This window comes from Gorilla gorilla, chromosome 2 (assembly GCF_029281585.2).
Source record: "Gorilla gorilla gorilla isolate KB3781 chromosome 2, NHGRI_mGorGor1-v2.1_pri, whole genome shotgun sequence".
Lineage (NCBI taxonomy): Eukaryota > Metazoa > Chordata > Mammalia > Primates > Hominidae > Gorilla > Gorilla gorilla.
The window spans coordinates 211,005,178-211,025,606 of record NC_086017.1 but is presented as its reverse complement, the minus strand read 5'-3'; the positions used below and the strand labels follow the sequence as shown (position 1 = coordinate 211,025,606).

The 20,429-nt window shown below is 38.7% G+C and overlaps 1 protein-coding gene across 11 annotated transcripts in view; it reads left to right on the top strand.

Moving 5' to 3' along the window:
• The window catches only part of LMLN (leishmanolysin like peptidase), an 85,604-nt gene that overhangs the window by 4,608 nt on the left and 60,567 nt on the right, over positions 1-20,429 (top strand). For 10 of the 11 annotated variants that reach the window (XR_010133086.1, XR_010133085.1, XR_008678426.2 and 7 more), the window contains exons 2-6: positions 9,557-9,654; positions 10,222-10,252; positions 11,232-11,314; positions 11,801-11,918; positions 17,570-17,748. Coding sequence is in view for 7 of the 11 variants with exons in the window: in XM_031013434.3 (XP_030869294.3) it covers positions 9,557-9,654; positions 10,222-10,252; positions 11,232-11,314; positions 11,801-11,918; positions 17,570-17,748 (509 nt within the window). In the remaining 4 variants the exon portion in view is untranslated. Of the gene's footprint in view, positions 1-9,556; positions 9,655-9,883; positions 9,949-10,221; positions 10,253-11,231; positions 11,315-11,800; positions 11,919-17,569; positions 17,749-20,429 lie in introns of those variants that run through there. The other variant, XM_031013437.3, reaches the window with a different exon arrangement.

Sequence of the window (20,429 nt, the reverse complement as noted above, 5' to 3'; positions counted from 1 at the left end):
GCCAACATGGCGAGACCTGTCTCTACTAAAAATACAAAAATTAACCAGGCATGGTGGTGGGCACTTTTAATCCCAGCTACTCTGGAGGCTGAGGCAGGAGAATTGCTTGAATTCAGGAGGTGGAGTTTGCAGTGAGCTGAGATTGTGCCACTGCACTCCAGCCTGGGCGACAAGAGCGAAACTCTGTCTCAAAAAAAAAAAAGAAAAAGAAAGAGACAAGGTGTCCCTCTGTCACCCAGGCTGGAGTGCAGTGATATATGATCGTAGCTCACTGCCACCTCGAACTCCTGTGTTCAAGCAGTCTCCCCGCCTCAACTTTATGAGTAGCTAGGACTTCAGCCACATGCCACCACACCTGGCTAATTTTTTATTTTTATTTTTGTAGAGACAGAGTCTTGCTGTGTTGCCCAGATTGGTCTTGAACTCCCAGTTTCAAGCAATCCTCCTGCTTCAGCCTCCCAAAGTGCTGGGATTACAAGCGTGAGCCACTGCACCTGGCTGAGATTATTTTATTTATGGTTTAGAATATGATCTATCCTGTTTAATTTTTCACGTGTACTTGTGAAGAATATATATTCTATAGTTTTTTTTTAATTTTATTGTTTTAGAGATGGGATCTCAGTATGTTGCCTGGGCTGGTCTTGAGCTCCTGGACTCAAGCAATCCTCCTGCCTTGGCCTCCCAAAGTGCCGGGATTATAGACATGAGTCACTGTACCTGGCCTATTCTGTAGTTATTGGATATAGATTTCTATACATGTTAATAAGCTGAGGTGATTGATACTTTACTTCAGATTTTCTCTATTAAAAACTATTGGCCAGGTACAGTCACTCATGCCTATAAGTCTAGCTCTTTTGGAGGCCGGGATGGCAAATCGCTTGAGCTCAGGAGTTCAAGACCAGCCTGGGCAACTTAGTGAAACCCCGTGTCTACAAAAAATAGAAAAATTAGCTGGGTGTGGTGTTGTGCACCTGTAGTCCCACCTACTTGACGGGGCTGAGGTGGGGGGATCAGTTGAGCCCAGGAGGTGAAGGCTGCAGTGAGCCAGGTTTGCACCACTGTATTCCAGCCTAATAAAGACTGTATTAATACAAGAGAAAATAGGTGTATTTAGCTTGCTTGTGGTTCAAGCTTACATGTGTATCTTTTCAGTTTCCTACATTTACCCGTGTGTATGTGTGTGTGCTTGTGCATTTTAGGCATTACAATATATATCTTTTGTTTACTGCATGTTTTTATTTTTGAGACAGAGTCTCTCTCCGTTGCCCAGGCTGGAGTGCAGTGACACAATCTTGGCTCACTGCAACCTCTGCCTCCTGGGTTCAAGCAATTCTCCTGCCTCAGCCTCCAGAGTAGCTGGGATTACAGGCGCCTGCCATCATGCCTGGCTAATTTTTGTATTTTTAGTAGAGACAAGTTTCGCCATGTTAGCCAGGCTGGTCTCAAACTCCTGACCTCAAGTGATCCACCCGCCTCAGCCTCCCAAAGTGTTGGGATTACAGGCATGAGCCACTGCACCTGGCCTATTACATCTTTAATGTTAATATTATCACACTGTCTGGGGCATGATGTTGAGTAAGAGTGGTGAGAATAGACATCCTTGTCTTGTTTCTGATCTTAGAGGGAAAACATTGTCTTCCACTATTAAAAATATTAATTGTGGAGTTTTTGGGTAGGTATGCTTTATAAAATTAAGAAAATTCCCTTCTATACCTAGTTTGCTGAGAGTGTTTTTTTTTTTTAATCATGGATGGATGTTGAATTTTGTTAACTGTCTTTCCTGCACCAGTTGATACAATCATGTGGCTTTTCTTCTTTACTCTGTTGATATTATGAGTTACATTGATTGATTTTTTTGAATGTCAAATCAGCCTTGCATTCTTGAGATAAACCTCACTTGGTGATGATTTATTACCCTTTTTACATTTTGCTGGGTTTGAGTTGCTAATATTTTGTTGATGATTTTACATCTATGTATTTTTATTTTTTTAGAGACAGGGTGTTACTCTGTCATCCAGGCTGGAGTATAGTGGCACAATCATAGCTCACTATACAGCCTTAAATGACTTGGCTTAAGCAGTCCTCCTGCCTCAGCCTCCCAGTTAGCTAGGATTACAGGTGAGAGCCACCACACCTGGTTCATTTATTTTCATGTTTAGTGGATATGGGGTCTTGCTGTGTTTCCCAGTCTCGTCTAGAGCCACTGGGCTCAAGGAGTCTTCCTACCTTGGCCTCCCAAAGCTCTGGGATTGTAAGTGTGAGCCACTGCACATTTACATCTATATTAATAAGGGATATTGGTCTGTAGTTTTTTTAATTTTATTTTTAAAATTTTATATTTATGGTTTTTTACCAACTACCTGCAAGGATATTGGTCTGTAGTTTTCTTTTCCTCTCTAATAATAACTTCAGGTTTATCGGGGGAACCTGCCCCCAATATTTCAATGTAGGTTCTTTCTATTTTCCCTAAGTGTCAGCCAGCTGAGAAATAAAGAGAAAGAGTACAAAGAGAGGAATTTTACAGCTGGGCCTCCAGGGATGACATCACCTATCAGTAGGACCGTGATGCCCGCCTGAGCCGCAAAACCAGGCTTTTATGAAGGACTTTAAAAGGGGAGGGGGCGTACGAAGAGGGAGTAGGTCACAAAGATCACATGCTTCAAAGGGCAAAAAGGAGAACAAAGATCACATGCTTCTGAGGCCAGTAAAGATCACAAGGCAAAGGGCAAAGCAAAGATCACAAGGCCAAGGGCGAAATCAAAAACTCCTGATAAGGGTCTGTGTTCAGCGGTGCACGTATTGTCTTGATAAACATCTTAAACAACAGAAAACAGGGTTTGAGAGCAGAGAACTGGTCTGACCTCAAATTCACCAGGGTGGGGTTTTTTCCCCACCCTAATAACCCTGAGGGTACTGCAGGAGGCCAGGGCATATTTCAGTCCTTATCTCAACCGCATAAGACAGACACTTCCAGAGTGGCCATTTATAGACCTCCCCTCAGGAATGCATTCCTTTCCCAGGGTCTTAAATATTCATTGCTGGGAAAAGAATTTAGCGATATCTTCCCTACTTGCACATCCATTTATAGACTCTCTGCAACAAGAAAAATATGGCTCTATTCTGCCCAACTCCTTAGGCAGTCAGACCTTATGGTTGTCTTCCCTTGTTCCCTAAAATTGCTGTTATTCTGTTCTTTTTCAAGGTGCACTGATTTCATATTGTTCAAACACACATGTTTTACAATCAGTTTATACAATTAGATACAATTATCACAGTGGTCCTGAGGTGACGTACATCCTCAGCTTACGAAGATAACAAGATTAAGAGATTAAAGTAAGACAGGCGTAAGAAGTTATAAGAGTACGCTGGGCGCGGTGGCTTACGCCTGTAATCCCAGCAATTTGGGAGGCTGAGGCGGGCGGATCACGAGGTCAGGAGATCGAAACCATCCTGGCTAACACGGTGAAACCCCATCTGTACTAAAAATACAAAAAAAAAATTAGCTGGGTGTGGTGGCAGGCACCTGTAGTCCCAGCTATTTGGGAGGCTGAGGCAGGAGAATGGCATGAGCTTGCAGTGAGCTGAGATTGCACCACTGTACCCCAGCCTGGGTAACAGAGCAAGACTCCATCTCAAAAAAAAAAAAAAAGAAAAGAAATTGTAAGAGTATTATTTGGGAACTGATAAATGTCCGTGAAATCTTCACAATTTATGTTCAGAGATTGCAGTAAAGATAGGCATACGAAATTATAAAAGTATTAATTTTGGGAACTTTATGTGTCCATATTAAAATGAAATCTTCACAATTTATGTTCCTCTGCCGTGCCTCCAGCCGGTCCCTCCGTTTGGGGTCCCTGACTTCCTGCAACACAGGTTTGGTATCAGGATAATGCTGGTCTCATAGCATGAGTTGGGACATGTCCCATTTTCTTCTATATTCAGGAAGAGTCTCTGTAGAATCAATGTTGTTTCTTCCTTAAATGTTTAGTAGAATTCACTAATTAAGCCATCTCAGTCTGGAATTTTCTTTTTTGAAAGTCATAAACTATGAACTCATATACTTTGATATTGGACTATTCAGGTTATTTATTTCTTAACAGTGTTTTATTAAGTTATGTCTCTCAAAGAATTTCACTTCATTTAAGTTGTCAAATTTATGGACATGAAGTTTTTCATAACATTCCTTTATGATCATCTCTAAATGGCTGGAAAGTCTGTAGTGATATCTTCTGTGTAGTTTCTGACATTGGTAGTTTGTATTCTCTGTCTTTTTTTTTTTTGAGATAGGGTCTCACTCTGTTGCCTAGGTTGAAGTGCAGTGGCACGATCACTGCTCACTGCAGCCTTGAACTCCTGAGCTCAAGCAGTCCTCCCACCTTAGCCTCCCAAAGTGCTGGGATTATAGGTATGAGCCACCGTGCCAGCCTTAGTGCTTTCTTTGAGTTTAATATATATATATTTTTTTTAGTATCTTAAGGTGGAACCTTAGATCATGAATTTGAGATCTTTTTTCTAAAATAGGCATTTAAAGCTATCAGTTTCCTCTAAATACTCCTTTAGCTGTATCCCACAAATATTAACTTGTAATTTTATTTTCATTTAGTTCTATTTTCTAATTTCCCTTGTAATTTTCTCTACTAACTAAGGGTTATTTAGAAGTTTGTTGTTTGATTTTTTCAAAAAGTATTTGGAGATTTCCCAGATATTGTTCTGAAATTGCATTCTAGTCGAATTTTGTTATTGATAGAGAGCATCCTTTTTACCAGTTCTTTTATGTCTTAAAGTTTGTTTTATGGCCCAAAATATGATCTAGCTAGGTGAATGTCCCACACGTACTGAAGCAGAATGTACAGCACAAAATATTGAGTGTTTGCTCCAGCGACTACAATATATGTAGTGTACTTATGATATCTATTTAAAATAGTCATGTTAAATATAGGACATTTTCAACAGCATAATTTCATTCATTTTGCTGTTGTCGTAATATAATATTATAAATATATTAATATATGACTTCTTTATATATTTTAAAGCTCACAATTAGGCCAGCACCATGGCTCATGCCTGTAATCCCAGCACTTTGGGAGGCCAAGGCTGGCGGATCACCTGAGGTCAGGAATTCAAGACCAGCCTGGCCAACGTGGTGAAACCCTGTCTCTACTAAAATTACAAAAGTACAAAAATTAGCTGGGCATGGTGGCAGGTGTCTGTAATCCCAGCTACTCAGGGGGCTGAGGCAGGAGAATTGTTTGAACCCAGGAGGCAGAGGTTGCAGTGAGCCAAGATTGTACCACTGCACTCCAGCCTGGGCAACAGAGAGAGACTGTCTCAAAAAAACCCAAAATAAATAAATAAAATAAATAAAAAAAATAAACTTCACAATTAAAAATTTTACAATTTTTGCTTTAAATTTTATTTGTCTCCAAAGAAATTAACAGAAGAAAAGAAGTGTGTATAATTGTGTTGAGGATTCCCAAGACCACTCCAGGTTTGGTGATTGCTAGGTGGCCTCGCTAGATTCAGCTTGTCGTCATACTCACAGCTGAGACTTATTACAGTGAAGGCATACAAAGTAAAATCAGCAAAGGGAAAAGGATCATGGGACAAAGACTAGAGGAAATTAGGCAAAAACTTCCAAGAGTCCTCTCCTAGTAGAGTCACTTAGGACCTGCTTAATTCCTTCAGCAGTGAGTTGTGACAGCGTGCACAAAGTGTGGTCTACCAGGGAAGATTACCTGATTCTTAGAGTCCAGGGTTTTTATTGGAGGCTGGTCATGTGGACAAAATTTCAGCCACTGAAATTTCAGACTCCAGAAGCAAGCAAATGTTCAACATAAACCATATTGTTTCTGCAAATAGTTTAGACACAATGAGCCATCCTTATAACCTAGTGAAGTTTTAAATTACACTTCCAGATGCCAGCAAAAGGTCAACCTTGCAAGCAGGACTTCCTACAGAGAGCAGCAATCTCTGACCTGCTGTGTTGACTCTTCTGCACAATAGTCTTTCATATCTATTCACATATTTACCATTTCCAGTAGCTTTTATTCCTTCTTACAGAAACAGGTTACCCTTTTGTGTTATTTCCATTCCCACGAATAACTTCTTTTAGCATTTCCTGTAGTGTAGGTCTGCTGGTGATGAATTTTCTCAGATGTATGTGAAATGTCTTTATTTCCTCTTCATTTTTTAAGGGTACTATCATTGGATATAGACTTCTGTGTTGAATTTCTTTATTTTAGCCCTTTCCTGTTTATTTCATTGTCTTATGTTCTTTATTGTTCTTCACAGAAAGTCAATGCCATTCGTACTTCTCTTCCCTTCCTATGTATAATGTTGTGTTAGTTCTCACACTGCTATAAAGATGCTACCTGAGACTGGGTAATTTATAAAGGAAAGTGGTTTACAGTTCCACATGGCTGGGGAGGCCTCAGAAAACTTACAATCATGGTGGAAGACGAAGGAGAAGCAAGGACCTTCTTTACATGGTGGCAGGAGAGAGAAGTACAAGCAGGGGAAATGCCAGAGGCTTGCTTATAAAACCATCAGATCTTGTGAGAACTCACTCACTGTCATGAGAACAGCATGTGGAAACACCCCCATGATCCAGTCACCTCCTTCCCTTGACACATGGGATTACAATTCAAGATGAAATTTGGCTGGGGATGCAGAGCCAAACCATATCAAATGTGTTGTTTTTCTCTCATTGCTTTCAATATTTTATCTTTATTTTTAGATGTCACAAGTTTGCCTATGATGTACCTGGTTGTTGTTTGTTTGTTTTTGGGGACAGAGTCTCACTCTGTTGCCCAGGCTGGAGTGCAGTGGCACGATCTTGGCTCACTGAAACCTCTGCCTCCTTGGTTCAAGTGATTCTCATGCCTCAGCTTCCTGAGTAGCTGGGATTACAGGCGTGAACCACTGCGCCCAGCCTTGTTTGTTTTTTGTCCTGCTTGAGGTTTACTGAACTTCTTGGATCTGTAAGTTGATGTCTTTCACCAAATTTGAAATTTTTTAGCTGTTATTTCTTTCAAGTATATATTCTGTCTCATATTTTCTCCTGTCCTTGTAGGACTCTAATTACATATCTGCTAGACTGCTTGGTACCCATTCTCTGAGGTTCTGTTCTTTTTTTTTTTTTTTTTAGTCTTTTTCATTTCTCTTCTTCGGATTGGATAATGTCTAGATCTATCTTCAAGTTCACTGATGCTTCTGCCATCTCCAATCTTCTTTTAATTCTTTCTAGTGAATTTTTTTTTTGAGACTGTCTCACTCTGTCACCCAGGCTGTAGGGTGATGGTGCAGTCTTGGCTCACCGCAACCACCATCTCCCGAGTTCAAGCAGTTCTCCTGCCTCAGCCTCTGGAGTGCTGGGATTACAGGTGTGCACCACCACGCCTGGCTAATTTTTGTATTTTTAGTGGAGACAGGGTCTCACCATGTTGGCCAGGCTGGTCTGGAACTCCTGACCTCAAGTGATCCACCCACCTCAGCCTCCCAAAGTGCTGGGATTACAGGCATGAGCTACCGTGTCCGGCCCCAATGAATTTTTCATTTTAGTTGTTATACTTTTAAGCTCTAGAATTTCCATTTGGCTCTTTTTTCTTTGGTTCTTTTCATAGTGTCTCTTCTGAGGTTCACTATCTGCTTACTCATTATGTATATGTTTTCTTTTAAGTTCCTGAACACATTTCAGCTGCATTAAACTAGTTGTTTAAATTCAGGTCATCTTAGGGTCTGTTTCTATTCCCTGCTTTTTCCCCCATTGTGGATCTCATGTTCCCATTTTGTTCTCATTGCTGCTGATTTTTTATTAAATAATGGACACCATAGATAACACATTGTAAAGTCTGGATTCTGTTATATTTCTCTGAAAATTTTTTTTTTTTTTTTGGAGCTGGCATTTAACTTAACTGTGTTCAAAATTCCAAACTCTTATCTCCTCTTGTTGGCAACATTTATTCTTTGCTGGGTTTTATCACATACATATGTAATTTCATTGTCAGCCAAGGAATTTAGTGGTCAGTCAAATATTTGACTGGGTTTCATATGCAGATTTTGTGGTACCTTCTGTGGCTTCTTCTCTTGCAAGATTTCCTCTCTAACTTCTAATTTTCTGGTGATACAAGTTCTGAACATTTTGCTGTAGCTCCTCAAGCCAGTGAGGCTCTGACTTCCTGTCACTACAAGAGACACAGATTAGGTAGTGCTCTCAAGCAAAAGTTAGACTTGCAAATCTCAGAGATATAATTCCTGTATTCCAAGAGTAGATTCTTCCAGATTCTGTCTTTCTCCCTCCCCCAAATACTGTCAGACAGTATATTTTGTCCGGACTTTGTAATGTGTTATCTGTGGGGAGGTTAGTCATGTAATGGGTTCCTAAAATGTACCATATCCATTTGCTGTGCTCAGACATTTCTGATTTTTTTTTTTTTTTGAGACGGAGTCTTGCTCTGTTGCCCAGGCTGGAGTGCAGTGGCAAAATCTCGGCTCACTGCAAGCTCCACCTCCTGGGTTCTAGCAATTCTCATGCCTCACCCTCCCAAGTAGCTGGGACTACAGGCACCTGCCACCATGCCCGGCTAATTTTTTTGTATTTTTAGTAGAGATGGGGTTTCACCATGTTAGCCAGGATGGTCTCAGTCTCCTGACCTTGTGATCTGCCTGCCTCAGCCTCCCAAAGTCCCAAAGTGCTGGGATTACAGGCGTGAGCCACCGTGTCTGGCCTCTGATGGTTTTTTAAGGGTGATAAAATAATCTGTTACCTGGAGATAGGTTGGAATGGAATGAGTAAAATACTGGAGGTAGGGTGTCAGGCCATCGTAGCAGAGCAGGCAATACGTATTGTGAAAATCTATGACTGTTACTATGTTATGTTAATAGATCAAACATGTAGTTTTCTACAAAATATAGAATTCTATTTTCTTGTATAAATCTGCGGAAATAGTATAAAAATAAAAATGTGGTTGTCCATTGCTGGAATTATATGAGTGAGATAGTATACAGCTTACTTTTAGTTAAGCTAACACAATTTTTTCTTTTGTACATCAAGAGTTTCCTAAAGTGTTGATACTGCTGAGACCTTTCTTGACTTCTTTTGTTCATCCCTGAAAAAATCATGTAAATAGTAAATGAGAACTGGAGAAAAAATTCAAAATGGAAACCTCTTTCATAAATAAATTTTTGTCCTCTTTTAAAGTAATTGAAGATACTTTTGGTCTCTTCCTGCCATTTTCTCAAGACTCAAAATTGGCTAAACTAGAAATTATACAAGAAACTACAAATAAGTGACAGAGAACCCTAAAAGCTTTTTGGCAGCTACTGTATCCATAATGATTTAGTCATGTGACTTGAATTTATGGTTCTTGCCTTCCAAATGGCAGCCCTTGCTTGGGAGAGCTTTGAGGTTCAAGAATGCTGACACGGTGGAATATGGGCCACAGAACTTTTTCTCTGGGTATTACACTTGAAATTTAGTTCATTAATTTTAAGTTTGGATCGCAGTGGGTTAATCTGTATGTCTTAAAAAGTTTTCAAATCCGTTTCCTTTTTTCAGGTCATAAATAAAGTTCATCTTAAGGCAAATCATGTGGTCAAGAGAGATGTTGATGAGCATTTAAGAATCAAGACTGTCTATGATAAAAGTGTTGAAGAGTAAGTACACCATTGTATTGTCATCTTTTTCATTATTAATCTAAATGTTAAAGATATTTTTGTCTGTTACCTGAAGTTCTAAGAATCCATAGATAAAACTTAAGGACTAGTGTAGCTTCAAAATGGAATTAAGCTGAAAATGCATTTTAGTCTGAAAATATGAAAGCCACGGGATATGATTAAAGTCTTTATGAATAATTTTCTTTTACCATCTTCCTTTCCTGGTCAGTCATGAATAATTTAAGCAGAACAAATGTGGATCTACTTGGACGTGGACAGTAACAGACCTGGAAGGTACTCTTCAATAAGTACTAGTGTTACCAGAAAGAGGTCTGGCCCAGACTCCAGGAGAGGGTTCTTGGATCTCTCATGAGAAAGAATTAGAAGCAAATCCATAGAGTAAAGTGAAAGCAAGGTTATTAGAAAAGTAAAGGAATAAAAGAATGGCTGCTCCATAGGCAGAGCAGGCCCAAGGCCTACTGGTTGCCCATTTTTATGGTTATTTCTTGATTACATGTGCTATGCCTCTGAGAGGTAATCCTTATGTTTTTATGTCATTATTTTCAGGTTGCTCCCTGAGAAAAAGAATCTTGTAAAGGTATGTAATAAATACTCATAACCTGAATTGGACACTTAAAATTTTATTGCATGGAAATTCTACTTCAGTAAAGAAAAATATATACATGACTTTTGTGACTGAGTGAAAGGTGTTGGTAGTGAAAGTGCTGATCATTTCACAAAAGGTGTCTTTGTGATGCTCTCATGAAAACTTTGTTGGTATTGGGCATTAAATTAGTCTTTTTTTATAATTTGATAATCAGTCTTCTCATTTTTCTGCTTGCTTTCTCAAGTTTTTGGGGAGCAAATCATGCAGAGAATAGGGTGAAAAACAATTTTTGAAACACATTGACAACACTTCTCTTGGTGGAAATGTTCATTTTCCTGAGGATTGATTGACCTGATAACCACATCAGATTTTTAACTGTATGGAGACACACACACACGCGTGTGTGCACACACACACACGCACACGTGCACACACGCACGCACGTGCATGCATGCACACACGCACACACACACACGCACACATGCACACACACAAAGCCAGTTCACTATGGGCGACAGAAATTGGTGACTTTAATTAAAGGTAAGATTTTCTTAACATAAACTATCTTAGTGTTGGAATCATCTAAGTCAGTCCATCATTCATAGTAATCTAGATTAATAGTTGAGATATATCGCAGTTTTGTTAAAGGTGTAGTATCGAAGGAAATTAATATTCAATTAAAAATAAAAAATAGTTGAGATATATGTTTTCTGGCTTTCTATTTAAATGGGGCTAGGGAAGGAAATTTCTGCCTAATGCTGTTTTCCCAAGCTGACCTAGAAAATGGGGGAAATTCTTTTCCTCCTAGACTTACTCTCTTCCTACCCCTTGCCATACAACCTTGACTAACTAGTATCTGTATTCCAGAATTATAAAGCTTTTTTTCATTACTATCCTGTGTTTGCTTCTTTTAAATATAATTTATCTCTTCCTTATAATTCTGTTTCTTTTTTTTTTAACTTTTATTTAGAACAAGCTTTTCCCACAAGCGATTTCTTATTTAGAGAAGACTTTTCAGGTCCGTCGACCTGCGGGCACTATCTTACTTAGCAGGTATGTCACATGGAACACAGATCATTTTCTTCAGCCGTTTAGTACTCTGCCTTTCTCGTTCTATGAACATGGCAAGGTACGAAACTTATACTAGAATTTTATTATGCTTGTTCTTAGGGACCTAACTGCAAGGTATTTAAAAAGAATAAAAAAGCACCTGCTGGATAATCATTCTTTCCCTGACCTTTCATTGTGAGATGGTCTACTGAATTTTTTCTGGGTGTAGTTGTCCCCTGTTCTCCAGATCACCTTTTTCCCTCTTTCATGTGGATACAGTGTTGGCTTTATGAAGTATTTGGGTGTTTAAAAACCCAAATCAAGAGGATTTCCTATAGAACCCAAATTCTTTCTTAGCTACTTTCCTGACTAAAATAGTAACATTGTTAATGAAGTAATATAGCAGCTACCAGTTGGTTTCCATGTTTTTAACTGCTATAAAATATTCTCTTTTTTGTATTTAAACTTTGATGTACAAATGGACTGAAGACAATGTGCAACAAACCAATACCTCCGGAAGGAAAACGATCCTCACAGGTACTGCACCGGGGAGTGTGCCGCACACACAAAGTGTGGCCCTGTCATTGTTCCTGAGGAACATCTCCAGGTATTTCACCCTGCTCTTGGCAGTGCTTTTACACCTGAGGAGATTTTGAATTTGTGAGTGTCACAAAATTTTTACAGATTCAAGTTCAAAGGCTTAGTAGCTTCCTTGGTCTACAAAAAGTAATCACAGATATGCTGATTTTATTCTTTCATTACCTTTCAAGTGAGTTTAATGGTATTTTCTTTCTTCACTCCTCCCCACAGGCCTCCCTGCCCCTGTTTATCTTGGTCTGCTGAATCAGTTTAGCTTAGAACATTATCTTGTCTTCCAAAATATCTTTTTAGCAAGGCATATATCTCAGTTTTTTAAAGGACAGTCTGACATCTCTTAAGATAAAAAATATGTATGCCTCAACCCAACCTAGAAATTTATTCCACAAAATACTAATGGCTACGTAATATATGTTTAAAGGTGTTCTTTGCAAAACTATAAATATGCCTATTTAGGGTATATTTATGTTAAGTTATGGTATACCCACGTAGTAGAATACTGTGCAGTTGTTAAAAAGTGAAGGAGATCTCTATGTACTGACTTGGAAAGATGTTTAAGCTCTTACCTGAAAAAAAGGTTGCGAATCAGTATGCAGTTAGCCCATTTTGTTTGAAAGTATAGAAACACAGACAATAAAAAATGATCAAACAATCTGGAAGTACACACGTTAAATCTGGATACATATAAAAATTATCAAACTATCTGGAAGTACACACGTTAAATCTGGGTACATATAAAATCATCAAACAATCTGGAAGTACACACATGTTAAACCTGCATACATAAAAAATTATCAAACAATGTGGAAGTACACACGTTAAATCTGGGTACATATAAAATCATCAAACAATCTGTAAGTACACACATGTTAAATCTGGATACATAAAAAATTATCAAACAATCTGGAAGTACACACACGTTAAATCTGGATACATATAAAAATCATCAAACAATCTGGAAGTATACACACGTTAAATCTGGATACATATAAAAATCATCAAACAATCTGGAAGTACACACGTTAAATCTGGATACATATAAAAATCATCAAACAATCTGGAAGTACACACACGTTAAATCTGGATATATATAAAAATCATCAAACAATCTGGAAGTACACACACGTTAAATCTGAATACATATAAAGATTATGAAACAATCTGGAAGTACACACGTTAAATCTGGATACATATAAAAATTATCAGACAACCTGGAAGTACACACGTTAAATCTGGATACATATAAAAATTACCAAACAATCTGGAAGTACACACACGTTAAATCTGGATACATATAAAAATCATCAGACAATCTGGAAGTATACACACGTTAAATCTGGATACATATAAAAATGATCAAACAATCTGGAAGTATACACACGTTAAATCTGGATACATATAAAAATCATCAAACAATCTGGAAGTACACACGTTAAATCTGGATACATATAAAAATCATCAATCTGGAAGTACACACGTTAAATCTGGATACATATAAAAATCATCAAACAATCTGGAAGTACACACGTTAAATCTGGATACATAAAAAATTATCAAACAATCTGTAAGTACACATGTTAAATCTGGATACATATAAAAATCATCAAACAACCTGGAAGTACACACGTTAAATCTGGATACATATAAAAATTACCAAACAATCTGGAAGTACACACACGTTAAATCTGGATACATATAAAAATTATCAAACAATCTGGAAGTACACACACGTTAAATCTGGATACATATAAAAATTACCAAACAATCTGGAAGTACACACACGTTAAATCTGGATACATATAAAAATTACCAAACAATCTGGAAGTACACACACGTTAAATCTGGATACATATAAAAATTACCAAACAATCTGGAAGTACACACACGTTAAATCTGGATACATATAAAAATTACCAAACAATCTGGAAGTACACACACGTTAAATCTGGATACATATAAAAATTACCAAACAATCTGGAAGTACACACATGTTAATTCTGGATACATATAAAAATCATCAAACAATCTGGAAGTACACACACGTTAAATCTGGATACATATAAAAATTACCAAACAATCTGGAAGTACACACACGTTAAATCTGGATACATATAAAAATTACCAAACAATCTGGAAGTACACACACGTTAATTCTGGATACATATAAAAATTACCAAACAATCTGGAAGTACACACACGTTAATTCTGGATACATATAAAAATCATCAAACAATCTGGAAGTACACACACGTTAAATCTGGATACATATAAAAATTACCAAACAATCTGGAAGTACACACACGTTAAATCTGGATACATATAAAAATTACCAAACAATCTGGAAGTACACACACGTTAAATCTGGATACATATAAAAATTACCAAACAATCTGGAAGTACACACACGTTAATTCTGGATACATATAAAAATTACCAAACAATCTGGAAGTACACACACGTTAAATCTGGATACATATAAAAATTACCAAACAATCTGGAAGTACACACACGTTAAATCTGGATACATATAAAAATTACCAAACAATCTGGAAGTACACACACGTTAAATCTGGATACATATAAAAATTACCAAACAATCTGGAAGTACACACACGTTAATTCTGGATACATATAAAAATCATCAAACAATCTGGAAGTACACACACGTTAAATCTGGATACATATAAAAATTACCAAACAATCTGGAAGTACACACACGTTAAATCTGGATACATATAAAAATTACCAAACAATCTGGAAGTACACACACGTTAAATCTGGATACATATAAAAATTACCAAACAATCTGGAAGTACACACACGTTAATTCTGGATACATATAAAAATCATCAAACAATCTGGAAGTACACACACGTTAAATCTGGATACATATAAAAATTACCAAACAATCTGGAAGTACACACACGTTAAATCTGGATACATATAAAAATTACCAAACAATCTGGAAGTACACACACGTTAATTCTGGATACATATAAAAATCATCAAACAATCTGGAAGTACACACACGTTAAATCTGGATACATATAAAAATGATCAAACAATCTGGAAGTACACACACGCTAAATCTGGATACATAAAAAATTATCCAACAGTCTGGAAGTATACATGTTAAATCTGGGTACATATAAAAATTATCAAACAATCTGGAAGTACACACGTTAAATCTGGATACATATAAAAATGATCAAACAATCTGGAAATATACACATGTTAAATCTGGATACATATAAAAATTATCAATCTGGAAGTTTACACACACGTTAAATCTGGATACCTAAAAAATTATCAAACAATCTGGAAGTACACACATGTTAAATCTGGATACATATAAAAATCATCAAACAATCTGGAAGTACACACACATTAAATCTGGATACATATAAAAATTATCAAACAATCTGGAAGTATACACATGTTAAATCTGGGTACATATAAAAATTGTCAAACAATCTGGAAGTATACACAGGTTAAATCTGGATACATATAAAAATTATCAAACAATCTGGAAGTATACACACGTTAAATCTGGATACATATAAAAATGTTAATCCTTTCTTTAAGAGATTGTTGGGGAAAGTGCTTTTCTTTCGTAAGTTATGGAGATTTTTGTGATGTTCTGAGTTTTCATATTGAACATCTATTACTTATATCAAAAAAATAAAAAATTTAGGCCGGGCACAGTAGCTTATACCTGTAGTCCCAGTACTTTGGGAGGCCGAGGCAGGCAGATTGCTTGACTCCAGGAGTTTAAGACTAGCCTTGGCAACATTGTGAAACCCTGTCTCTACAAAAATTACAAAAAGTTAGCCAGGAGTGGTGGCGTGCACCTGTGGTCCCAGCCACTTGGGAGGCTGTGGTGGGAGGATTGCCTGAGCTGGGGACGTGGAGGTTGCAGTAAGCTACGATCTTCCCACTGTACTCCAACCTGGGTGACAGAGTGAGACCCTGTCTCAAAAATAATTAGATAAATAATAATATCTCAGACTATGCCTAAGCTAAGCTATTGCTTAATAAAAAACTACAAGGTCAGGCACGGTGGCTTACGCCTGTAATCCCAGCACTTTAGGGGGCTGAGGTGGGTGGATCACCTGAGGTCAGGAGTTCAAGACCAGCCTGGCCAACACGGTGAAATCTTCTCTCTACTAAAAATACAAAAGTTAGCTGGGCATGGTGGTGGGTGCCTGTAGACCCAGTTCCTCAGGAGGCTGAGGCAGGAGAAGCTTGAACCCAGGAGGCGGAAGTTGCAGTGAGCCCAGGTCACACCACTGCACTCCAGCCTGGGCACCGAGCAAGACTCCGACTCTGGCTCAAAACAAAACTAAACTAAACTAAACTAACTAAATAAATAAGAATACAGCATATTGTCATTAACCATAGTCACTGTGCTTTACAATAGATCTCTTGAACTTATTCCTTCTAACTATAAACATGTATTCTTTGACCAACATCTCCTCAGCTCCCACTCCCTAAAGTAATTGATTTTAAAAATTATAAATGCATGTGTTAGAGAAGGAAGAATAAACAATGTGTATTTTCTATTAAATGAAATGAGAATTTGTTTTTTTCCCTCTACAAGCATTGCTTACACCTTAAAAATAATAATTTACTGATTTTTCTGTTTCTAATTTGGAGATTATGATTACTTGGGAATTCTGATAGAAGTAGCTTTCAAAAAAGCGACCATTACAGAGGCAAATAAGATTTGCTGGGCAAGGTGCGGTGACTCACGCCTGTAATCCCTAATCCCTGCACTTTGGGAGGCCAAGATGGGGGGATTGTTTGAGGCCAGGAGTTCGAGACCAGCCTGGTCAATATAGTGAGACCCCGTCTATATATATTAAAAAAATTTTTAGGCTGGGTGCGGTGGCTCATGCCTGTAATCCCAGCACTTTGGGAGGCCAAGACAGGCCGATCACAAGTTCAGGAGTTCGAGACCAGCCTGGCGTATATGGTGAAACCCTGTCTCTACTAAAAATATAAAAATTAGCTGGGCATGGTGGCAGGCACCTGTAATCCCAGCTACTTGGGGGGCTGAGGCAGGAGAGAGCCGAGATCACGCCACTGCATTCCAGCCTGGGTGACAGAGTGACTCCGCCTCAAAAAAAAGTTTGTTTTTAATAATAAAAGATTTGCTTAGAAGATTAGAAACAAGGGGATATGACTCATACCTTTATATTGTTTGAATTTTTAACAAGATGTGGATTACATTATAATAGGAAATATATTTCCATTAGGTAAGATTTTTTTTACCACTTAGTTTAGAATTAATTGTAGATTCAAAGAAAGTTGAAAAAAAAAGCTACTTTTAGGGAAATCCCTTCATCTAGTTTCAGAGTTTTAAAACCTTTTATATTTCTGTCTTTTCAGCATCCTGTTTGGTTGGCCTTCCTTTGTAAATAGGAATTATTTAATTGAGATATAGGTTTATGATCATTTTATGTAAAGTGGACATTTCATTAAAATAAATTCAGAGTTAGAGCTAGGTATTGAGTAGACAGGGAGGTACGGATTTTGATAAAAGTTTAGGGATAATAAAGATTAAATTGTGTTTATAGTGTAGATTTTACTATAAGATTAAATGCCACTACAGCTAACTTTGTCTCTGTTCTGGCTTTCTGATGTCTCCCGTGGGTGCAGCAATGCCGGGTCTACCGTGGGGGTAAGTGGCCTCATGGAGCAGTGGGTGTGCCAGACCAAGAAGGCATCTCAGATGCAGACTTTGTTCTTTACGTTGGTGCTCTGGCCACCGAGAGATGCAGCCATGAAAACATCATCTCTTATGCAGCCTATTGTCAGCAGGAAGCAAACATGGACAGGTAAACTTTCCTATGGGACTTGGTTTCCAAGATCTAATGTGGGAACTCTTAAAGCAAACTGTATTTTTAGTGTTAAGATTACAGGAATCTTGCATTTGCCAGATTGCCTCTGGTAGACAGGAATAGCATGCTGCCTGGATTTGGAGTGGGGTTAGGAGACCGTGATTAGACTGTTATTAATGTGATAACCCAAGTTTTTAATCAAAGTGAAAGAGAGAAAAGTGAAGCACTTCGTTTGACTTTTCTCCCTGCCGTTCCTCTTCCATTTTGATCCTATCGTTTTTGCCAAAATTCCAAAGAAAAAGTCTGCTGTCAAGTGGGCCAAGTGTGGTGGCTCACGCCTGTAATCCTAGCTCTTTGGGAGGCTGAGGTGGGAGGATCACGTCAGCCCAGGAGCTCGAGACCCGCTTGGGCAACATAGTGAGAACTCATCTTGACAAAAAATAAAATTGGCCAGGTGTGGTGGCACACACCCGTGGTCCCAGCTACTCAGGGGGCTGAGGTGGGAGGATTGCTTGAGCCTGAGAGGTTGAGGCTACAGTGAGCTGTGATCATGCCACTGCACTCCAGCCTGGGCACCAGAGTGAAACCTTGTCCCCCACAAAAAAGAAAAAACAAAATGGCTGGGTGCAGTGGCTCACACCTGTAATCCCACCTCTTTGTGAGGCTGAGGCGGGTGGATCATAGTGAAACTCTGTCTCTACAAAAAATGCAAAAATTAGCCAGGAGTGGTGGCGTGCGCCGGTAGTCCCAGCTGCTCAGGAGGCTGAGGTGGGAGGATTGCTTAAGCCTGGGAGGCGGAGCTTGCAGAGAGCTGTGATTATGCCACTGCACTCCAGCCTGGACCACAGAGCCAGACCCTGTGTCCAAAAAACAACAACAATAATAATAAGTCCACTGTCAAGAGAATTTTCTTTCCAGGTGACTCCTGCTCTAAGGAAACAATTTGAACTTTAATTTTAGGACTTCTGTGCTAAAACTGTGAAGAAAGGTGTTAATAATGACTGTTCATCTAATTGTCATGTAATTTGTTATATGTGATTCACTTAGCTAAACATCACTTAGACATTCAGAGTATGTAATTTGTTATATGTGATTCACTTAGCTAAACATCACTTAGACATTCAGAGTTCTCTTCCTTTACAAAAGATTTCAAAAATTTTTCCTGTGAAGCAGCTCAGCTTTGAAATGAAAAGTTATATATGCAGAAGATTGCCTGTCACACACCAGACAAATCAAGTAAAGGCAGTAGAAATTGCCATATGTCTCAGAATAGATTGTATGTAACATTCTCAGATCTAGGTGAGATTAGATTTGAGATTAGCGATTAGCTGACTTCAAAGGGAGTCAGCTAGTCTTTTTTTTTTTTTTTTGAGACAGAGTCTTGCTCTGTCACCCAGGCTGGAGTGCAGTGGCGTGATCTTGGCCCACTGCAACCTCTGCCTCCCGGGTTCAAGCGATTCTCCTGCCTCAGCTTCCCAAGTAGCTGGGACTACAGGTGTGCGCCACTGTGCCTGACTAATTTTTGTATTTTTAATAGAGACAGGGCTTTCACTATGTTGGCCAGGCTGGTCTTGAACCCCTGACCTCAGGTGATCTGCCTGCCTTGGCCTCCCAGAGTGTTAGGATTACAGGTGTGAGCCACTGTGCCTGGCCTCAGCTCGTGTTTTGACCGATAGATGGATGTTTAACACCTCAGCAGTGGTCCTTTTATGCACATGAATTAGTTAACTAACTTCTCCTAGATTTGTTAGAAGAAAAAGCAGTTACCTTCATTTTTTTTTTTTTTTGAGACGGTGTCTCACTCTGTTGCCCAGGCTGGAGTGCAATGGCATGATCTCGGCTCACTGCAGCCTGGACCTCCTGGGTTCAAGTGATTCTCCTGCCTTAGCCTCCTGAGTAGCGGTGACTACAGGTGCACACCACCACGCCTGGCTAATTTTTGTATTTTTAGTAGAGACAAGGTTTTGCCATGTTGGCCAGGCTGGTCTTGAACTCCTGACCTCTGGTGATCCACCTGCCTTGGCCTCCCAAAGTGCTGGGATGACAGGCCTGAGCCACCACGCCCGGCCTTAAGTTCTTCTTTTTCAAGGAAGTGAAACCTTCCTTCACAATTGCTATATAGCATTAATTCATTTCATGAATATTTGAGCGGCCAACAGATGAGGTAAACAAAGTATAGATGTGTATCTGCCTCATGGAACTTATGAATTGCAGAGGGAGACAGGTATTAAATATTCCTGCAAATAAATATGTGATTTCAAAGTATGATAAATACTTCATAGAAAATAAATAGAATGTTGTAACATAGAGGAGAATAAAAGAGGAAACACCTTGTAGATCAATTTAACAAGGAAGACCTCTTTGAAAAAGTGAAACGTTAGCTGCAACCTGAACATTGATAGGCTGTAGCCAAATAAAGAGATGTGGGGAGAGCTTGTGAAGGCAGAAGCCATGTGCACCTGTTGCTTCAGGAGCCCGTCAGTGGACACTGTCGGAGGACAGGTGCTTTGACAGGCAGACAGGATTGTTTTCTTCCAAGTGCTGCAGGAAGCCCCTGAAGAGTTTTAAGCCTGGAAGTGAAATCCATTTTATATTTTAGAGGTCACTGTGGCAATTTTTAAATAAAAGAATTGTTTTCATACTTTTTCTAATTCTATGTCTCTTGCTATTACCTATGA